Here is an 18,967-nt window from a genome sequence, read left to right on the forward strand (position 1 = left end):
CTTTATTGGGAAGGTTGTCGAGAAGGTGGTGGCCTTCCAGCTTCAACGGGCCTTGGAGGAAGCTAGCTACCTTGACCCCTTCCAGTCCGGCTTCAGACCCGGTTACAGCACTGAAACCGCTTTGGTCGCATTGATCGATGATCTCTGGAGGGCCAGAGATGGAGGCCATGCGTCCATCCTGGTTCTCCTTGACCTCTCAGCGGCTTTCGATACCATCGACCATGGTATCCTTCTGCGACGACTGCGGGAGGTGGGGGTGAGAGGCACTGTTTTGCAGTGGTTCTCCTCCTACCTCTCGGACAGGTCACAGTCGGTGTTGGTCGGGGGGCAGAGATCGTCCCTGAGGCCCCTAACATACGGGGTGCCGCAGGGTTCGGTCTTATCCCCCCTACTATTTAACATTTACATGAAACCGCTGGGCGAGATCATCCGGAGGCACGGGATAAAATACCATCAATACGCGGACGATACACAACTGTATCTGTCCGCCCCGTGCCAACTCAATGAAGCGGTGGACATGATGAACCAGGGCCTTGAGGCCGTTAAGAACTGGATGAGCGCTAACAAACTGGTACTCAACCCGGACAAGACCGAGTGGCTGTTGTGTTTCCCTCCCAACAATTTGGCCGACATTCCAACACTCAGGCTGGGGGGTCAAATTTTATACCCCTCAGATAGGGTCCGTAATCTAGGAGTCCTCCTGGATCCACAGCTGACTTTTGACCATCAGTTGTCGGCTGTGACCAGGGGGGCATTTGCCCAGGTTCGCCTGGTCCGCCAGTTACGGCCCTACCTGAACCGAGAGGCTCTCACAACAGTCACTCGAGCCCTTGTGATCTCTAGGCTGGAATACTGCAATGGGCTCTACATGGGGTTGCCCTTGAAGTGCATCCGGCGACTGCAGTTAGTCCAGAATGCAGCCGCGCGAGTGATAGTGGGCGCACCGCGGTTCGCCCACATTACACCCATCCTCCGTGAGCTGCACTGGCTACCTGTCGATCTCCGGGTGCGCTTCAGGGTATTGATGACCACCTTTAAAGCACTCCATGGTAGTGGATCTGGGTACTTGAGAGACCGCCTTCTGCCGATTACCTCCCTTCGACCGATTAGATCGCACAGATTGGGCCTCCTCCGGATCCCATCTGCCAGTCAATGTCGACTGGCGACTACACGGAGGAGAGCCTTTTCTGTTGCAGCTCCGACCCTGTGGAACGATCTCCCCGTTGAGATTCGTACCCTCACCACCATCCAGACCTTCCGCACGGCCCTTAAGACCTGGCTCTCCCAGCAGGCCTGGGGATAAGTTCTTAAATTACCCCCCCGAGTGTTGACTGTTGAATGCAAGTTGGTGTTTTATTATTTATCTTGTTTACTCACTGTTTGTCTTTTATTATTGCACCCCCTTCCCGTGATTGTAAGCCGCCCTGAGTCCCCTCAGGGAGAAGGGCGGCCTATAAATCTTAATAAATGAAAAATGAAATGAAAGAAAAGTTGAGAACCACTGACTCCATTATTTTACCTCCTTAATTTTTGCTGTATCTATCCATGTGTCTGCTAGGAGTGGGCAATATATTGAGTTAAAGCTTTAACATTCAGAATATCCAGCAATGGTTTTTATTTGAAACATCTGTTTTGACCAGTTTTAAATATTTTGAATTGAAAATAGTATAAACTAAAAATGTTTTGCGTTGTACTATGGTCAGTCAAAAGAAACACTAACAATTTGCATTCTGAGTTATGAACTCTTAAGCAAAGAAGTAGTTTAAGTATGGCACTTCTCACAATTTTTGCCATATGTGTTTGAAAGTTTAAATAATACCCCTGGTACACTTTGTCAAGATTTCTGCAATGCTGAAACTTTGTTTTGAAGAGCAGAGCAATTCTTACTTATTTTAGTTCAGAACTAAATTTATTCAAAGCTCTTCTCTGTTCAGTAACTACATTGCCAAGATGCACTTTAACATGGGGTACTTTAATATATATTTTAGAATACCTTAAAAGAATAAAGGAAAAAATGAAATGCTCAGGAAATATATTAAGTGTTGAAATTGTATGTAAAACATTTTAACCAATGTATCATTGTTGTCTTTCTGTAGCCTGAAGTTGCGATCACTGCGAGTTAATGTGGGACTGCTACTGGCAACAATAATGCCTGATCTTGACCTGAAACAAGTGAACTACGACGTTGATGTAGTTGATGAAATTCTAGGACAAGTTGTAGAACACATGAATGAAATCAGCAGTGCTTAATGATTTCTCCACTGCCACATCATGCTTTCTCAAATTTGTACACTGTTGTAAAGTTTCAAATCTGCAAAAAAAAAAAAACAAAAAAAAAACCCAAATCATTTAAGGGTTAAATATATTCTTGAAATGTTGCAGCTGGATTTTCAAAGTGTTAATAGTGCCACAAAAAGAATGAATGTCTCCAATGAAGACATTGTGCAGGGATGGAAGGAACTTTTTCTTTATTCTTGTGCTTATGAGAATAGCTGTGGCAGACAGCAGCTCCTGAAAGCAAGATCTGTAAAGGAACTATAGACACTTCGCTTTCTGGTGTTTGTGGTGACATAGAAGGAGGATATTTGCCATGCCAAATTGGAAAGAAAACTTGGGTTAATATTTTATTTAGCATAGCTGATGAAAATCAAAATGTGCTGTGTGATACTATTAATAGAAAGACAGTCTTAACGCTATGTCTAATTTTATCCTAATTTCAAGTGCTTCAAATACCACTACAGGTGCATTGTATTACCCCTTTTGAATTTTCAGCATTTCTTATAGATATATTTAATTTTTATAACACATCCAGAAATAAACCACAGATACTACAAATGTTGTTATATACCTTTTTAAACTTTCTTTAAAGAAAACACTGGCAATTTTGTCATTTTCCCCAAATTATTAGTATTTTATAGTGGCCTATGAGTATTTCTGAGTTTTGATACCTGATGATGTATTATAAATACTGATTAAGAGTATTGCATAATGATTATTATACTATCAGATTATGTTTTATGAATAAATGAGTGTTTTATCAAAATAAGTTTGAAGGATTTATTTTTTCCACATTCATTCTTTTTCCATTCTTTTTCTTAACTTTATGATTATATGTTGTTCATTATTCACATCATTGTTTGATAATTGAATGTACTGTAAATTCTGAGTAAAATAAATCTTGTCTGTATGGAAAACATTATTTAAATTTGTACTGTACATTTACATTTTGAAGAAAGGTAAATAAATGGAAATGACTTTTTATTTACATAAAATAAATGAGAAATGTATATATTTTGTACTAAATGGTGAAAAACATCATGTTTTGCATGACAGGAACAAATACATTTTTTATAATAATAAATCACACACACACATATTGACTAATGTATTTTTTTTATTCTACTCAATCTGATAAAAATTTGGGGGGAAACAATTGTAAAAGCATTTAGGATTCTGTCAATAGGACTTCCCAAAAAGAGAACTGATTCAAATTTTGTGTTGAGGAAGAAGCATACAAAAAGAGTTCATATACAAAAAAGTATTTAGTCAGCCACCAATTGTGCAAGTTCTCCCATTTAAAAAGATGAGAGAGACCTGTAATTGACATCATAGGTAGACCTCAACTATGAGAGACAAAATGAGAAAACAAATCCAGACAATCACATTGTCTGATTTGGAAAAAAAAATTGCAAATTACGGTGGAAAATAAGTATTTGGTCAATATCAAAAGTTCATCTCAATACTGTGTTATATATCCTTTGTTGGCAATGACAGAGGTCAAATGTTTTCTGTAAGTCTTCACAAGGTTGGCACACACTGTTGCTGGTATGTTGGCCCATTCCTCCATGCAGATCTCCTCTAGAACAGTGATGTTTTGGGGCTGTCGCTGTGGAACACGGACTTTCAACTCCCTCCAAAGGTTTTCTATGGGGTTGAGATCTGGAGACTGGCTAGGCCACTCCAGGACCTTGAAATGCTTCTTACGAAGCCACTCCTTTGTTGCCCGGGCGATGTGTTTGGGATCATTGTCATGCTGAAAGACCCAGCCAAGTTTCATCTTCAATGCCCTTGGTGATGGAAGGAGGTTTGCACTCAAAATCTCACGATACATGGGCCCATTCATTCTTTCCTGTACACGGATCAGTCGTCCTGGTCCCTTTGCAGAGAAACAGCCCCAAAGCATGATGTTGCCACCCCCGTGCTTCACAGTAGGTATGGTGTTCTTTGGATGCAACTCAGCATTCTCTCTCCTCCAAACACGACAAGTTGTGTTTCTACCAAACAGTTCTACTTTGGTTTCATCTGACCATATGACATTCTCCCAGTCCTCTTCTGGATCATCCAAATGCTCTCTAGCAAACTTCAGACGGGCCCCGACGTGTACTGGCTTAAGCAGGGGGACACGTCTGGCACTGCAGGATCTGAGTCCCTGGCGGCGTAATGTGTTACTGATGGTAGCCTTTGTTACGTTGGTCCCAGCTCTGCAAGTCATTCACTAGGTCCCCTTGTGTGGTTCTGGGATTTTTGCTCACCGTTCTTGTGATCATTTCGACCCCACGGGGTGAGATCTTGCATGGAGCCCCAGATTGAGGGAGATTATCAGTGGTCTTGTACGTCTTCCATTTTCTAATTATTGCTTCCACTGTTGATTTCTTCACACCAAGCTGCTTGCCTATTGCAGATTCAGTCTTCCCAGCCTGGTGCAGGTCTACAGTTTTGTTTCTGGTGTCCTTCGACAGCTCTTTGGTCTTCACCATAGTGGAGTTTGGAGTATGACTGAGGTTGTGGACAAGTGTCTTTTATACAGCTAACAAATTCAAATAGGTGCCATTAATACAGGTAACGAATGGAGGATAGAGGAGCCTCTTAAAGAAGTTACAGGTCTGTGAGAGTCAGAAATCTTGCTTGTTTGTAGGTGACCAAATACTTATTTTCCACCATAATTTGCAAAAAAAATATTTCCAAATCAGACAATGTGATTGTCTGGATTTGTTTTCTCATTTTGTCTCTCATAGTTGAGGTCTACCTATGATGTCAATTACAGGCCTTTCTCATCTTTTTAAGCGGGAGAACTTGCTCAATTGGTGGCTGACTAAATACTTTTTTGCCCCACTATATGAATTGGAGAGCAGTGAAGAAGAAAAAAAACATGGAGAATTTCTCCAGCCATTCCAGAACTCTGCCAACTGCTCCATTCTCAAGCTTCCCTCCTTGCTTTGCCAGGGTATATGAGCAGCGCCAAACTAATAAGAATTCTGGAAAAGTGCATAAGTAGTCCTTGTTTAGTGACTGTCAATGAAATGTTCATTATCAATATAGTTGCTAAGCAAACCACATAATAGAGTCTGGGAGGATCACTGGATGCTGCCATCTCATTCAGATAAAAGTTCTCTGTCCAATCACCTTTATCCCCCAACCCTCTTTTTTCCCATTGGTAGGATGGATAGATTGCCTAAACAAGCTATCTGTCAGCTGATATTTTCCCAGCACAGTTTTCCCCTAAGAAATGAAAAGGGTAAGAAAAAGCTCTTTCTTGAGGCGGATATGCTGCAAATCATACAGTAACCACGCATTGCATTTTAAAAGGGTTAGATATCAATTTATAGTGAAGCGCACACTCCCTGTAAATTCTGCAATAGATTAACAACGCTACAGAGGAAAACTGACGGACAGAAAATGCGGGACGCTTTCCGGGCGCTAGGTGGCGTTCTTTCGTCCCCCTAACCAGGAAAACATCCGAGCGACCTGCTCCTCCTTCGGGACGGCCAATGACTCCAACGCGCAGACGCGAGCGCGGGAACCTGAATTAGTTTTGAGAAACAACTGGACCTCTGCTGATTCTTTTTGCAGGTATGACCAGGGTGGTGGGGTCGGGGGTGCTAAGAAACGGGCAGACCCGAAAGGCAAAACTCCGGGTCAGGAGCACGAAAGTACGGATCTCTCCCTTGTGCGGAGAAGGGGCGGGAAAGCGGCTTGGGCACAGTAGAAGGGAAACTCTAATACGGAAACTGTCACAAAGGGATGCGTTCCGGGTTTGTGGTAGGCTGGGGTAAAATTTTCCTTTTTTCTCTGGACAAAAGTGGGTGCGCTGTGTTTCTGGCCGAAGGTTAAGATGTAAGAAACCGAAAGTTTGTTTTAGATTAAGTAAGAGTCCCTTCCTAGCATATAGCGCAAGAAACTAGTTCTCCAGACTCAGATGATCGCTGCTCTTCTTTGTGGCTTATAAAAAAAGCAAGGTAATTAATTGACACGCAAGTAGCACTTGGCTCCAGGATTAAAGGAAGGGCTTAAAGAGGAAATGAATGAGTTGCCTGAAGAAGGGTTTGCTAATTTAGTTAAGAAGATAGCATCCTCGACAAAACCTGGATCCAGATCTTGACTCCCAGAAGCCTTCATAAACAAGTGGGAGAGCATTTTATTTGTGGGGTTTGTGGATCCTTTTCCCCTGCTCCCAATTCTAAAACTCCATGAATGATAACCAGCCTCAGTCATGAAGAGGGGTGGGAGGAAGGGTGGGAGGGTGTCTATACAAACTGCTGCGTCTCACCTTGCAGTGTGTGTATTGTAACCATAACTCTTGTGTGCCTTAGGGACATTCAGATAATGTACTGTAAGTTAAATGCTTTGAGCACTTCTGAAGGAAAAGCATTTAAATTGGTTTTTTTTTTTTTTACAAACCCAGATTTGCTCTAGAGTCTTCCTTGAAGTTTCAGCAAACTTCTCTTGCTTTTCTCAGTAAAAGGTAAAGGATTTATACAATTTGAAGAGAAACCAGAGTTCCCATATTATTGTTTTTAATAATGTATTTATTTGTATGCTTTTATTATATACAATTTTGCTTTAATCTTATGTCTTCATTGTCATTGTCCTCCTTTTGAAGAATCTTAATTCTTAACAAAAGAAACATAATGGAATGTTCTCATTGAGGAAAGACAAATATGTGGGAAATGAGAGCATTCCTCTTACTTATCATAACATCTCTGTGGTTGCAACATTATCACTACATAACTAGCATACGGCACAATTCTTTGATATTTTTTCCATTGTTTATGCTAGTATTTTTGACAATGATAGATTTGTTTTGTGTTTAAGTTTAAAACCATCATAAATATAAGGACCAGCACAATGATAACCATGCATTGGGCAACACTAGTTTTCATCAAAATAAACTTATCTTCAAAACTTTTCGTCTGCTTTTTACAGAATGAAAGTAATTACTTGTGAAATTGCATGGCACAACAAAGAGCCAGTGTACAGCTTAGATTTCCAACATGGAACTGATGGTAAAATCAATAGACTGGCCTCAGCTGGAGTAGACACAACTGTTCGTGTGAGTTAAATATTGATGATGTTGCTATATTTTTACATGTTCTTTTGCAATTTGACAAGTGTTATTTATGGAACTGGACAGTTTTATGTATATTTCCTTAAGGATTTAGAAGTTCAGCCTTTCAATGGTCAAAGAACAGCAAATATTTTATTTCTGTACATATTCAAATTGATCATGAAAATGTTAAAATGTTTTATCATAAAATTTTATATATAACATACTATTTTTTAACTATGTTATCATTGGGATTTTGGGGGAATTTTTAATGTTTTAGTTATTATATTTTTTCTTTGGATGTTGTATTTTTATAACCAGATATGGAAAGTAGAAAAAGGACCAGATGGGAAAGCAATTGTGGAATTCTTGTCCAATTTAGCTCGCCATACCAAAGCTGTGAATGTTGTACGTTTTGCTCCCAGTGGTGAAATTCTAGCTTCTGGTGGTGACGGTATGTGTAAAGTTGGCGCTGAAATTTTAGTTTTAAATTTAACATTTAATAAGAAAATAAGTGTGTTTATTTTACATACTGTATTTATACCTATTTATGAATGAACAGGGGTGCAATGGCTCAGTGGTTAAAGATTCTGAGCTAGTCAGCTGGAAAGCTAACAACCCAGATTTGAGACCAGAGTGGCACACAACAGTGTGAGCTCCCATTGCTTTGCTTAGCTCCTGCCCAGCTAGCAGTTCAAAAGCCTGCAAATGCTTCAGTAGGAAGGCAACAGTGTTCTGTGTACCTTGGTGCATAGTCATGCTGGCCATATAACCACAGAAAATATCTTGGACAATGCTGGCTCCCTCAGCTAAGTAATGGAGATAAGCACCACCCCCTCGAGTCGGAAATGACCTGGACCTTTATCTCTACCTTTATAAAGGAACAGCTCAATAGCATTTCTTGTGAAGCATTTCTTGTAAAGCATGGTTATTTTTCAAACTGAGAATCTTTTAAAAGACAAATTATACTTTTAACATTAAAAATAATATTATAAAGTTACCAGGTTATTTAGAGAAATGGAATTACAATAGTGGTAACAATGCCCGTATCTTAAATAACTACTAATAATCCTAATCTTATTCTTAAAAGGCATGTAATTTTTCCTATATTTCATAATTGTTGTATACAGCATTGAGCTGTGAAAAGAATTTCCTACTGCAATATTCACAGTACCATTGATGTAGTACCAGTACTAGGAGAAAATAAGATGTTTGAATGTTACACATCTCACAATTTAAACAAAAGACAAGAAACAACTACCCCCCCCAACTTTACACAGTATTAGTGCTTAGTGATGAATACTGCTCAGTTCAGTCATGTACTGTATATTACACATTAAATGCAGAAGGTTTTATTCCAGATAGATTGCAATTCTATCTATGCTTAACTCTAATTTTCTAGTGGCGAGCCTTATAGTAAAGAGCCAGAGTGGTGTTGTAATTAAGGCACCATGCTAGAAACCAGGAGACATGAATTCTAATCCTATCTTAGGCACAAAGGTGACCTTGGGCCAGCTATTCTCTCTCAGCGCTAGAAAGAAGGAAGGCAATGGCAAACCACTTCCAAAAAAAACCTTGCCAAGAAAACTTTGAGGATTTGTTCAGGCAGTTACCAAGAGTCAAAATCTAAACTGAAGGAACAAAAAGGAACAAAACAATGTAATATTATGTTATTATAAAATAATTGTTGGAAAAATTGCAGAAGTTTTTTCAGTGAAATTAATCTTCACAGATGCTGCAATTTTGTTATGGAAGTTGAATGACAACAAGGAGTTAGAAGCAGTTGTATTTCAAGATGATGAGAGTGATAACCAGCTGAACAAGGAAAACTGGACAGTAATCAAAACTTTAAGGTAGCTTTCTTAGCTTTAATTGAAATTTCACTGAATGAAATAGTATCTTGAACCAAGCTGCTAATATGACAAAATTGTAACAATATAAGATTGGCTTGCTTGTGTACTTCAGCTCTATTTTAATTGCTGGAATATTTACCAACATCATGCCCTTAATAACATACTTCCTCTTTATCAGTTTCTTTTTACTATGCTTCATTTAAGAGGTCACCTGGAAGATGTATATGACATTTGCTGGACTCCTGATGGAAATTATATGGCATCAGCCTCAGTTGACAACACAGCTATATTATGGGATGTCAGTAAAGGTAAATAATTGTTGAGACTCGAATTGCATGCCTATGAAGTCTATAATAACCATGAACTCACATGCTTTGAATAAATGTATCAATACTATATATATTTATACATATTATTACAACCTCTTTCATCTTAATCCTAAAGGCAAATTGATGGGTCAGATAAAGTAGCATGCTAATCAATTTATTTGCCTAATGAATCAATAGAAAATTGGAAGAATTCAGGTGTTCATATATTGTATTTATATGCTGAGATGTTTACAGGGAAAATTAGGAAGTGTCTTTATCAATAATAGCAATGGGTCTACAATTTGGAAAATACTGTGATTCATAAAACCGTGTATCTTTTTTTAAAAATATCTGTTATACTTGTAAGAGCAAATATGGACTTTTAGGCCATAGAATGCTTGACAAGACACTGTGTAATATATCTGAAACATGAAGCAGTTGTAGTGTTTGATGGCATGGGATAGCTACTGTCCAACCTTTCCAAGGTTTTCTCCCTATAGTACGTGTCCTGAAGCCACTTTCACCAGCTCTTTCAGTTAATGAAATATCTGCTGCTAACATAAACATTTGTCAAAAGACAACCTTGGAAAGCACTGAAGCAGCCATTCCAAGCCTTCAAGTAGCTATACTTGAAGTTTTATATCTTCACTGTGAGAAAAACTAGAACAGTTAAATTACACATAAAATGTTTTGTCAAAGGATGCAGATCTACTATCCATGACAAATAATATTAACTCAGACTTAAATATCTATGGAGATTCTCAGTCATCCAGGACATGGTTGTCCCAAAGGTGCTTTTTCCCCCCAAATCAGAGCTGAAGAAGCTTCTTGGATGAGAAGCGAAACATCTTCAAAGAAAAACCAGAAAGTCCAGTTGCCTCTTGAAAAAAGAGCAGCCTTGGATCAGACTTAAATAGATTTATCAGTGGATTGAATCAAAGGTGGTATTCAGCAGGTTCTGACCAGTTCTGGAGAAATTTTGAGTAGTTTGGAGAACTGATAAATACCACCTCTAACTGGTCCCGCCCCCATCTATGGTCTGACTCCCGAGTCCCAGCTGATCGGGAAGAAATGGGGATTTTGTAGTAACCTTCCCCTGGAGTGGGGTGGGAATGGAAATTTTACAGTATCCTTCCCTGTCACACCCACCAAGCCATGCCCGCCAAGCCACATCCACAGAACCGGTAGTAAAAAAAAAATTCAATCCCACCACTGGATTGAATGCTAATGATATGATACACCATTACATCATTATAGAAAAGAATATTCCTAGCTAAAAGATTTCAGAATACATTAAAAGGGGCCATTTATTCATGGTTTCCTTTCTTCCCTTTAAAATTGTATTTTGTAACTCTTTATTTGTAACTCTTCCTGGATATTAGAGTTAATAATATTAAATTTGCAACCAAAGAACATTTCAAAATTATTAGATTGCTGACTCTCCTCTTTAAAACAGTAATGTGCAATTGAATTGCTTATGATAAAAATATCTATATTTTATAAATTTTTATGCCTTTATCAAAATACTATCTTTCTGTATCATTAAAGAGGATGTTTAAATTGATTTTAACTGTATGAAATTGTAGTTGTTTGTTGTACATATTTTTTCTAATTATTGCTTTCTAGAATGGAAAGAAAAAGTATAGACTTGTAAAAATTTGTCTCATTGTTTTGAAAATTAACTGTTGTTTCTAGGGCAAAAGGTTTCTATTTTTAATGAACACAAAAGTTATGTGCAAGGAGTTACGTGGGACCCTGTGGGACAGTATATTGCGACTCTTAGTTGTGATAGGTAAGTTTTTACTGATTGGAATGTGAGATTGTTATTTTTACTAATTCTATCTATATTGTTTAAAAGGGTTTACAACATTTAGGCAATATATCTAATGGTCCATAGGAAGACAGGCTAGGGACCACATAATTTTTTGTTTTGTGTGCTGCTAAATTCTTTTCTGATATTAAATTTTTTTTTTTACATGAAAGCATAGTGTGATGGAGCTGTGGGTCAGAAGAATGTAAAGCTTCTCTCCCCCCATATCAGTGTTCTAGGTTACCCAGCTCTATAAATGGTCTCAGGTTGCTTTATAGTGAGAAACAATTTCTCACAAAGCAAAAATTGCCAGAGTGGCAAAGATACAAGGAACCTTCCTTTCCTGTTCAATCATATCATAAACTATAAGACCTGAGCCTGCAATGCAGCAGTTTATACTCCTTTTAGGAAATAAATAAATGTTGATTTGATTGGACAGTTGCAGCCAGGCCTTGCACACCCCAACACCTGCCTCACCTTGCCAGCCCACTTCTGTGGCCGCTTGCGCATGTCGCTCCCGGCCTCCATTTCACCATCAGAGGCACCGGCAGAACTTGTTTCTCGGCTGCAGAGCCTTTTCCTGAATGCCTCTGACAGCGAAATGGAGGCCAGGGGACTTTGCACACATCAATCCGGAGCCCGTTTTTCAGCTGCAGAGGCCTTTCCTGAAGGCTTCTGTCAGCGAAATGAGGCTGAGGGGGCTCCGTGCGCATCAATCCGGAGCCGGTTTCTTGGCTGCAGATGCCTTTCTAAAGGCTTCTGATGGTGAAACAGAGTCTGGGGGAGCCATGCATGAGCGGCAGCAAGCAGCCGCAGAAGAAGTGGGCTGTCAGTGGCCACAGAGGCTCCTGCTGGTCGGGGCTGTTGAAGCTGCTGCCACGAGATGAGGTAATGGAAGACGTGCCTCTTTTGGAAATTAAAAAAAAGAAATACGACCAGGTCTTATTTTCAGAGAAAATAGTCAGTAGACTAGTGCTATGTTTATGCTTCTGCATATCCTTCCAAATTAAATCCAAATCAATGCACAAGTGTAATTCTAAAAAAATGAAATTAATGCAGGTGTTTTTTCCAGAATAGCTTTAGAGTGCAGGGGGTTTTTTTTATCACCATGCAGTCAGTTCAATGTTTGTAATTAATACTTTCCTTTTATGTAGGATACTGAGAGTGTATAACACGCAAACCAAGAGAGTGGCATTCAATGTTACTAAAATGTCATCAGGAGGAGGATCTGAAGGAGAGGTCAGAATTAATTAAAATTCTTTCTAGCTGTAGTTCTGAAATATGAAACATATTTAAATATTTCACTAATATGTGATAACATATGATAAATATCAATGTATTTAAACTCTTTATCACTGAAAATATACACTGGAGATTAAGAGAGCAGAAGTGAGGAGAACAAATACAAGTTTTCAAAGACTAGGTCTATTTTTTATCTTCTATGCTACATTGTCCTCATTTCAGATAGTAATATATTTTTCCAGTCCCCCACCAATGGGCCGGCACTGGTCCGCAGCATGCCAGCAACTGGGCCACTCAAACAAGTGAAGCCCCATCTGCAGTATGTAGCCACATCTGTGGGATGCAGGCAGCATGCAAAACCACACCCCCTCCAGTCCGCAGAAAAACCTTTCTCCATGGAACCGGTCCCTGATGCCCAAAAGGTTGAGGGCCACTGTTCTAAACCATTCCAGCTAGGCAATGATGTGGGGAGAGAACCCCAAGCTGTTTTGAATGAATTCACATTCCTGGATCCTGGCAGATTACATCTCAAGGTGCTAAAGGAACTGGTGAATGTTGTCTTAGTACCACTGAGGGTAATCTTGGAATGCAGGGGATTTGCAGAAAATTGGTGGTGAACTGATATTGTAATCTTTTTTTTAGGGCAAAAAAATTGACCCAAAAAGCTGCAGATCAATAAATTTGACATCAATTCTATAGCTGGGAATATAAGTGCAGTTATATTGGTGCATTTAATTTTGTGAATAGCAAGATTTGCCAGCAGCCATCTTGTGAAACATATCCCAGAATTGGTAAAATGGATTTGCTTCATTTTGAAATATTTTAATAAATGCAATTATCCACTGAACTAAATCAACTTAAACAATACCCAAAATAGGAAGTTTAAACATCGAGCAAGTTCTAAATCAGATTGTTTTTATATTTGTTGCTTATTATATTTGTACCTTGTTTTCCTATCTGACAAGGCAAATCTATAGATTAAGTAAGCATAAATAAAAATGCATAGATACATGTAAAAACAATAGAATTACTTTAAAATAACTTTAAATTACTTTAAAATAAAATTTTAAAAAAACAGAATTACTTTATCATTGTCAAAAAAAATTCAGGTGAAAAGCTATAGAATGTTTCATGATGACAGCATGAAGTCCTTTTTCCGGAGACTGACTTTCACTCCCGATGGTTCTCTACTTCTTGTTCCTGGTAGGCAGTTTTACTTTCGTTGTTTTGTAGAGCTCAGTAGAAGATATGGGTCTCTGAGCTTTTGGGGGGAAAAATAGCTTCACCTTAGCATGTAATGTGAGGCATGTTGATGTTTATTGTTGTTTTGATTACTCTAAATCAAGCATGACTTTCCTTGTCAAGGCGTGCATTCCAAATGGTAAAATATTTTTGAGAGATTGGGTTTTGCTCTTAAATTGCTCAACTCCCAAATACACAAACAAGTATTTACATTCCTTTTGAGTTCAAATGGGAATGCTTATATTGTGGGGTTTTTTAACTGTAGATTTTTAACGTACACCACTCAAAGTTACTGTGTATGAGTTGAGTGACTAAATACATTTGTTGATTGGTCGGATGGATTGAAGGATGGATGGATGGATAGATTGATAGATAGATAAGTAGCCTGAGAAACTTGACAATAAATCCTAGATTAGATCCAACTCACACAGTGGTATTTGTAAAAATTAACTAGGGGAAATCTCTGTATGTGATGCCTATATTTTGTCAAAAAATTATGCTCCAAATCTACATTCCTTAAGTCACCATTAAATATTTACTATACTGGGAATATCATCACAAATTTTATCAAGTTACCTTTCCAAATTAAATCGCACTTTTTTACTTTTGTTTTAATGAAAAGCAGAATCTATAGGAAATCTATAACTCAAAAAATAAGACTTGAATTCATAGCTTATAAAGGCTGAACCTTATGCAAAATATCTTGTTTTTCCATTTTCCTCACCTGTTTTTCTAAAGCATAAGCATGTGGCCAGCTTAAGACCAGAATAATGACTCAGTTTTATTGCATTGTTGTTGGGTTCTTTTTAAAAAAGTTTATTAAACATGTGCCACCCATCTTGCTAAAGGTGACCCTAGGCAACTTAAAAGGATCTTAACTTCTTTAACTGGGTCTTTAACTTCAATTTTTGCCAATATCAAATTATTGTCTAAACTAATTACGGTAGATTTCTTTAACTTATAATTCTACTTCAATCCAAAAGCAAAAACGTTTTAAAGCAAAGTCAACTACTAAATGTAATAATTATAAATGTAATTAAATTATATGTGTACATTTAATAACTATTCCAAAAGATATACAAAAAATGATGTTACATATAGTTTCATGTTTGAACAAAAGTGTTCCATAAATTTCTGCTGTACTTGGAAAATCAGGAATATGGCTGTTCCTTTGCATCTTTTAAAAAGAACATTTTCTATTGCTATCATCTCCTGTAAATGTTATTCTGTTGTAGCAATGAATTATGAATGAATTGCTTTCATGTTGAATGTTTTCTCAATAATGTGCCTCTAGTTAACTTCTTTTAATTTGTCCTAATAGTAAGATGTGCATTTCCAACTGTTGCCATGTGTTATAAACCATTTTAAGTATAATGTGAATATATACAAGTGATTTCATATTACAAATTAGATTCTTTTCAATAATACAGTAATGCAAAACTTCATTATGGGCCATGTACATTTGTAGTAAATATAAACAAAGAAGTTGTTTAAATTGGCAATGTTGATTGCATTATGCAACCTTGTCCTTAATTGTAAAACTGACATTTTGGCATTGTTTTCATATTCTCTCAGCAGGCTGTGTGGAATCAGGTGAAAATGTAATGAACACTACTTATGTCTTCTCCAGAAAAAATCTGAGAAGGTGAGGGTATTAATTAATTCCATATTTATGTAAATATGAAATGCATTTTGTAATTTCCATTTTTATTTTTAAAACTTGCTGTTATTTTTTTAGACCCATTGCTCATCTACCTTGTCCTGGGAAGGCAACATTAGCTGTTCGTTGCTGCCCTGTCTACTTTGAATTGAGATCTGCATGTAACAAAGGTATTTTGAACCTGTTAGATAAGAGTTTATATTGTAGGTTTATTAAAAATAAATTAAATATAATTAAACTAGTGACTATTCTGTTCTACATCTTCCTAATTTTTATAACAAACATTTTTGGTTATTATAGAAGAAAGTTCCCAAAAGATTGGTCTAACAAATCTTCCTTATCGGTTGGTTTTTGCTGTTGCTTCAGAGGATTCTGTGCTCTTCTATGATACGCAGCAAACTTTTCCTTTTGGTTATGTATCTAACATACATTACCATACTCTCAGTGACATTTCATGGTAAGTAATTTGATATCTTCTAGAAATATTGACTTTCTCCAATCACTAATCACTAGTAAAATCTGTCTTAATTTGCATACTTATACTATTGAGTTTCTTATAACCCGTCTTCCAAATGAACAACAAGAAAAATATCTAATTTCACAGTTTGATAAAGTGTTGTTTAATATTGGCAAAGATGCATGCATGTATAAGAGAAAGACAAACATAACTTACTACTTTTGCAAATAGTTTGTTCTTAGGCAGAATAAAAAATGTTATTATGGCTTCAGGATGACTTCAGGACCCCAACCCCTAGTCCGCTGTCCAGTGCCGGGCTGCAGCCGGTTCAGAACTGAGCTGGTAGGCGAGTGTGCGCACACATGCACAAAGCTCCATTTGTGAAAGGAGTGTGAGTGCACATGCACAAAACCATCCCCCCAATCTGCTGCTGCCAGTCCACTGAGCCAGAAATGTTGGGAATTACTGTCTTAAACAACATATATAACTGAAAAAAGGTAACATTAATTTGTGATCCTCAGGTTCCCTACTATGTCAAATCAGTGTTGCCAACTCCAGCTTAACGGTATATTGACAGTTTTCTTCCATCCCAAAATGCACGTACACACACATACGCATGTACACTTATATCTTCCTCCTTCTTTGTCAGAAATGACATTTTGGAAAAGGACACAATTGGTACAAAAATATTGAATTAATAACTATTCAGGTTGGCTGCCTGTTAAATATATTCTATTTATAAATGGATATCTATCTACAGATATATTCTATTTTGCATACAAAAATGAGAACACACAAGCACTGAAACACGGATGTTTTCCTTCAGTGGTGGGTTCATACAGGTTTGGCTGAACTGGTAATGGTTTGGCAGCCTGGGTCGCTGGAACCGGCAGCAACCCAAGCCTGCCATTCTCCCGAACTGGTTCTCCTGGACAAATATCAATTAAATTCAATTAATTTTTCAAAGTTTTATGTTTATATTTTTGTCACATGAAAGTAATCAGTATTGAGTTTTTATCCACTTATTTCTCATAAATAAATGCCAGGTCCAGTGATGGATCATTTCTTGCTATTTCTTCTACGGATGGATATTGCTCTTTTGTCACATTTGAAGAAGGTGAACTTGGAATCCCACTGAAAAATAAGCCAGCCATTAATATCAAAACACCTAGCACAGCAGAAAAGAAAATTAAAAAGGGTCAGTCACCAAGTGTTGTCTCTCCAGTTTCAAAACCAGTGGATGGCAGTCTTAATAAGTCTGGAGAACCATCAACTGCATGCCAGACTCCAACCAATAGTAAAGACTTGCACTGCACACCTGTTGCAGTTAAAAACATCCCCATGTCATCTTCTGAAGATAAAAAAACTGTGCAGCCATCAATTCACACAACAAAAGTAAACCAACCCAGGAGGATTACATTGAATACTCTACAAGCATGGAGTAAGTCACCAAGGTAAGCTTAACATTATAAATGTGGAATCAAGAAATAAACAGGAATGATAGCTCTAAGGTGGCCTTCAGAATATGAATTGTTTTCGCAAATTGATGCTGGGGTTAAGAGGCAAAGGCATCGCCATGGAAGTTTTCTTGTGGTAGCAATAACTACTAAGCTGCTGCCTAAGACCGGGAGGGAAGATCAGGATGCATAGTCAGAGACAACTTCAGGAAGGGAAAAGTTAATATCTGTACTGTTGCCATTTACAGACTCCACCGTGCCACTGCACTAATGGAGCCTTTGTGTAGAATGGGTCACAGAACTAAGTCTTAAGAGTGGAATCCAGAAGAGTCAGGAGAAACAAGAAGAAAGAGGAAGGGAAGTTGGAGGAGAAATGCATTAAAGAAAGCAGGCAGGAAGAAAACATACTTGCATATCTTCTAATGTGCCATGCTTTTGTTCTTGTTCTTAGGAGAGTTGCACTGATTCCTCTAAAAGAAGCTACTCCAGATACTTCCAGAAATGCAATTCCGCATGGTAAAATACTTTATTATTGATAGTATATTGAGAGGTTATTGTAAAACGATTACTAACTAAATTGACTTTATTGGTCATATGTTGATGCTGCTCGTTCTGGTTGAACAACCCATGCAGGGATAGCATTATAAAGAATATATACATTATCAGTCCAGATTTTTAACATACACACTAAAACCTTTACTGAATTCTTCAATATTTCAGAGAGACCATCACCACCCGAAGACCAGTTACAAAATCCACCATCACCTAAGCGACTAAGAATGGATGAAACTCCGTAATTGGATTTCCTGAAAATGAAAATAAAGTATAAATCCATTGAAATGCTTTACTACAGTGGGACCTTTTTCTACAACATAGTTGCCATACCCTGTGAAAGAGATTTACTCAGAGTGACATTTGCATAAAACATGACTTTGTGGTGAGGAAGAAAATGCATTAGCATTTTTTAGACATTTCAAGCAAAGTATTGGCTATATGATAGACCAGTAAGAGTTCGCAGATTATGTGAGAAAGGCATAACTGTTATGTTTTCTTGGCTCTATATCTGGTAGAGAAATCATTGTTTTACAATTGGCATTTACTTAATTATTTATCTTTACAAGCTAATTGGCACAGTATAAGATTTGCATAAATTCCTTCTCTGTTTCAAATCTGTAAGATGGGCAGTTGGCTATTTAACTGCCCTACTTTAGTTAAATGGAATTGTCAATAAATCTGAACGTTTTACTTACACACCAAGTAAATGTACCAGAGATTAGAAGTTGGGTTTAAATTTAAAAGCTTACACTACTTAATTTTCTACATTAATTGTATCCGAGCTCATTAAAAAGAAGTCTTCAAATGTCTACGTGATATAAATTTGTTTATGTGTGGGCAATGGGTACATTGTTTTAAAAAGTACTGGATTTGTAATTTTAAAGATTATGTTGTAAGAAAACTAATATTTAACATTCACACTTTTATGTGTATCCCCTGGTGTTCCTTTTAGTTCCTTTTGCTTTTTAAAAAAAGTTATCTCTGGTTTAATAAAAAAAACAAAACAAGATGGCATGAGGAATCATGAAAAATAAAAGTCAACTTTCATTGAAAAATTAA

At 37.6% G+C, this 18,967-nt stretch overlaps 2 protein-coding genes across 5 annotated transcripts in view; both read left to right on the plus strand.

The window, feature by feature from the left end:
- MORC3 (MORC family CW-type zinc finger 3) overlaps positions 1–2,673 on the plus strand; it is a 46,001-nt gene extending 43,328 nt beyond the window's left edge. The window contains exon 17 of the mRNA XM_032219642.1: positions 2,097–2,673. Within this exon, the coding sequence (XP_032075533.1) occupies positions 2,097–2,250 (154 nt within the window). The 3' untranslated portion in view covers positions 2,251–2,673. The remainder of the gene's footprint in view (positions 1–2,096) is intronic.
- A 3,095-nt stretch (positions 2,674–5,768) lies between these two features.
- On the plus strand, positions 5,769–18,967 carry CHAF1B (chromatin assembly factor 1 subunit B). Of its 4 annotated transcripts, XM_032219240.1 has the most exons (15): positions 5,773–5,850; positions 6,683–6,742; positions 7,204–7,330; positions 7,646–7,778; positions 9,057–9,177; positions 9,382–9,485; positions 11,181–11,277; positions 12,450–12,534; positions 13,647–13,740; positions 15,355–15,424; positions 15,518–15,609; positions 15,740–15,896; positions 16,943–17,350; positions 17,805–17,869; positions 18,074–18,967. In XM_032219240.1, the coding sequence occupies exons 3-15, from the start codon at positions 7,205–7,207 to the stop codon at positions 18,148–18,150; spliced, it is 1,629 nt and encodes a 542-aa protein (XP_032075131.1). In that variant the 5' UTR covers positions 5,773–5,850; positions 6,683–6,742; position 7,204; the 3' UTR covers positions 18,151–18,967. The 4 variants fall into 4 exon arrangements, with proteins under 4 accessions (XP_032075130.1, XP_032075131.1, XP_032075134.1 ...); XM_032219239.1 differs by lacking the exon at positions 6,683–6,742 and having other exon boundaries at positions 5,769–5,850; XM_032219243.1 differs by lacking the exons at positions 5,773–5,850; positions 6,683–6,742 and adding an exon at positions 6,068–6,114.

The sequence above is a fragment of the Thamnophis elegans genome, chromosome 6, assembly GCF_009769535.1.
Source record: "Thamnophis elegans isolate rThaEle1 chromosome 6, rThaEle1.pri, whole genome shotgun sequence".
Classification (NCBI taxonomy): Eukaryota; Metazoa; Chordata; class Lepidosauria; order Squamata; family Colubridae; genus Thamnophis; species Thamnophis elegans.

What these genes read in the sequence shown, in the direction of transcription:
- CHAF1B (XM_032219239.1), top strand. Translation starts at nt 7,205, where the DNA reads ATGAAAGTAATTACTTGTGAAATTGCATGGCACAACAAAGAGCCAGTG. An exon ending in GCGACTCTTAGTTGTGATAG is followed by an intron (nt 11,278 to 12,449) that starts GTAAGTTTTTAC and finishes CCTTTTATGTAG; the next exon opens with GATACTGAGAGTGTATAACA. An exon ending in TTCTCTACTTCTTGTTCCTG is followed by an intron (nt 13,741 to 15,354) that starts GTAGGCAGTTTT and finishes ATATTCTCTCAG; the next exon opens with CAGGCTGTGTGGAATCAGGT.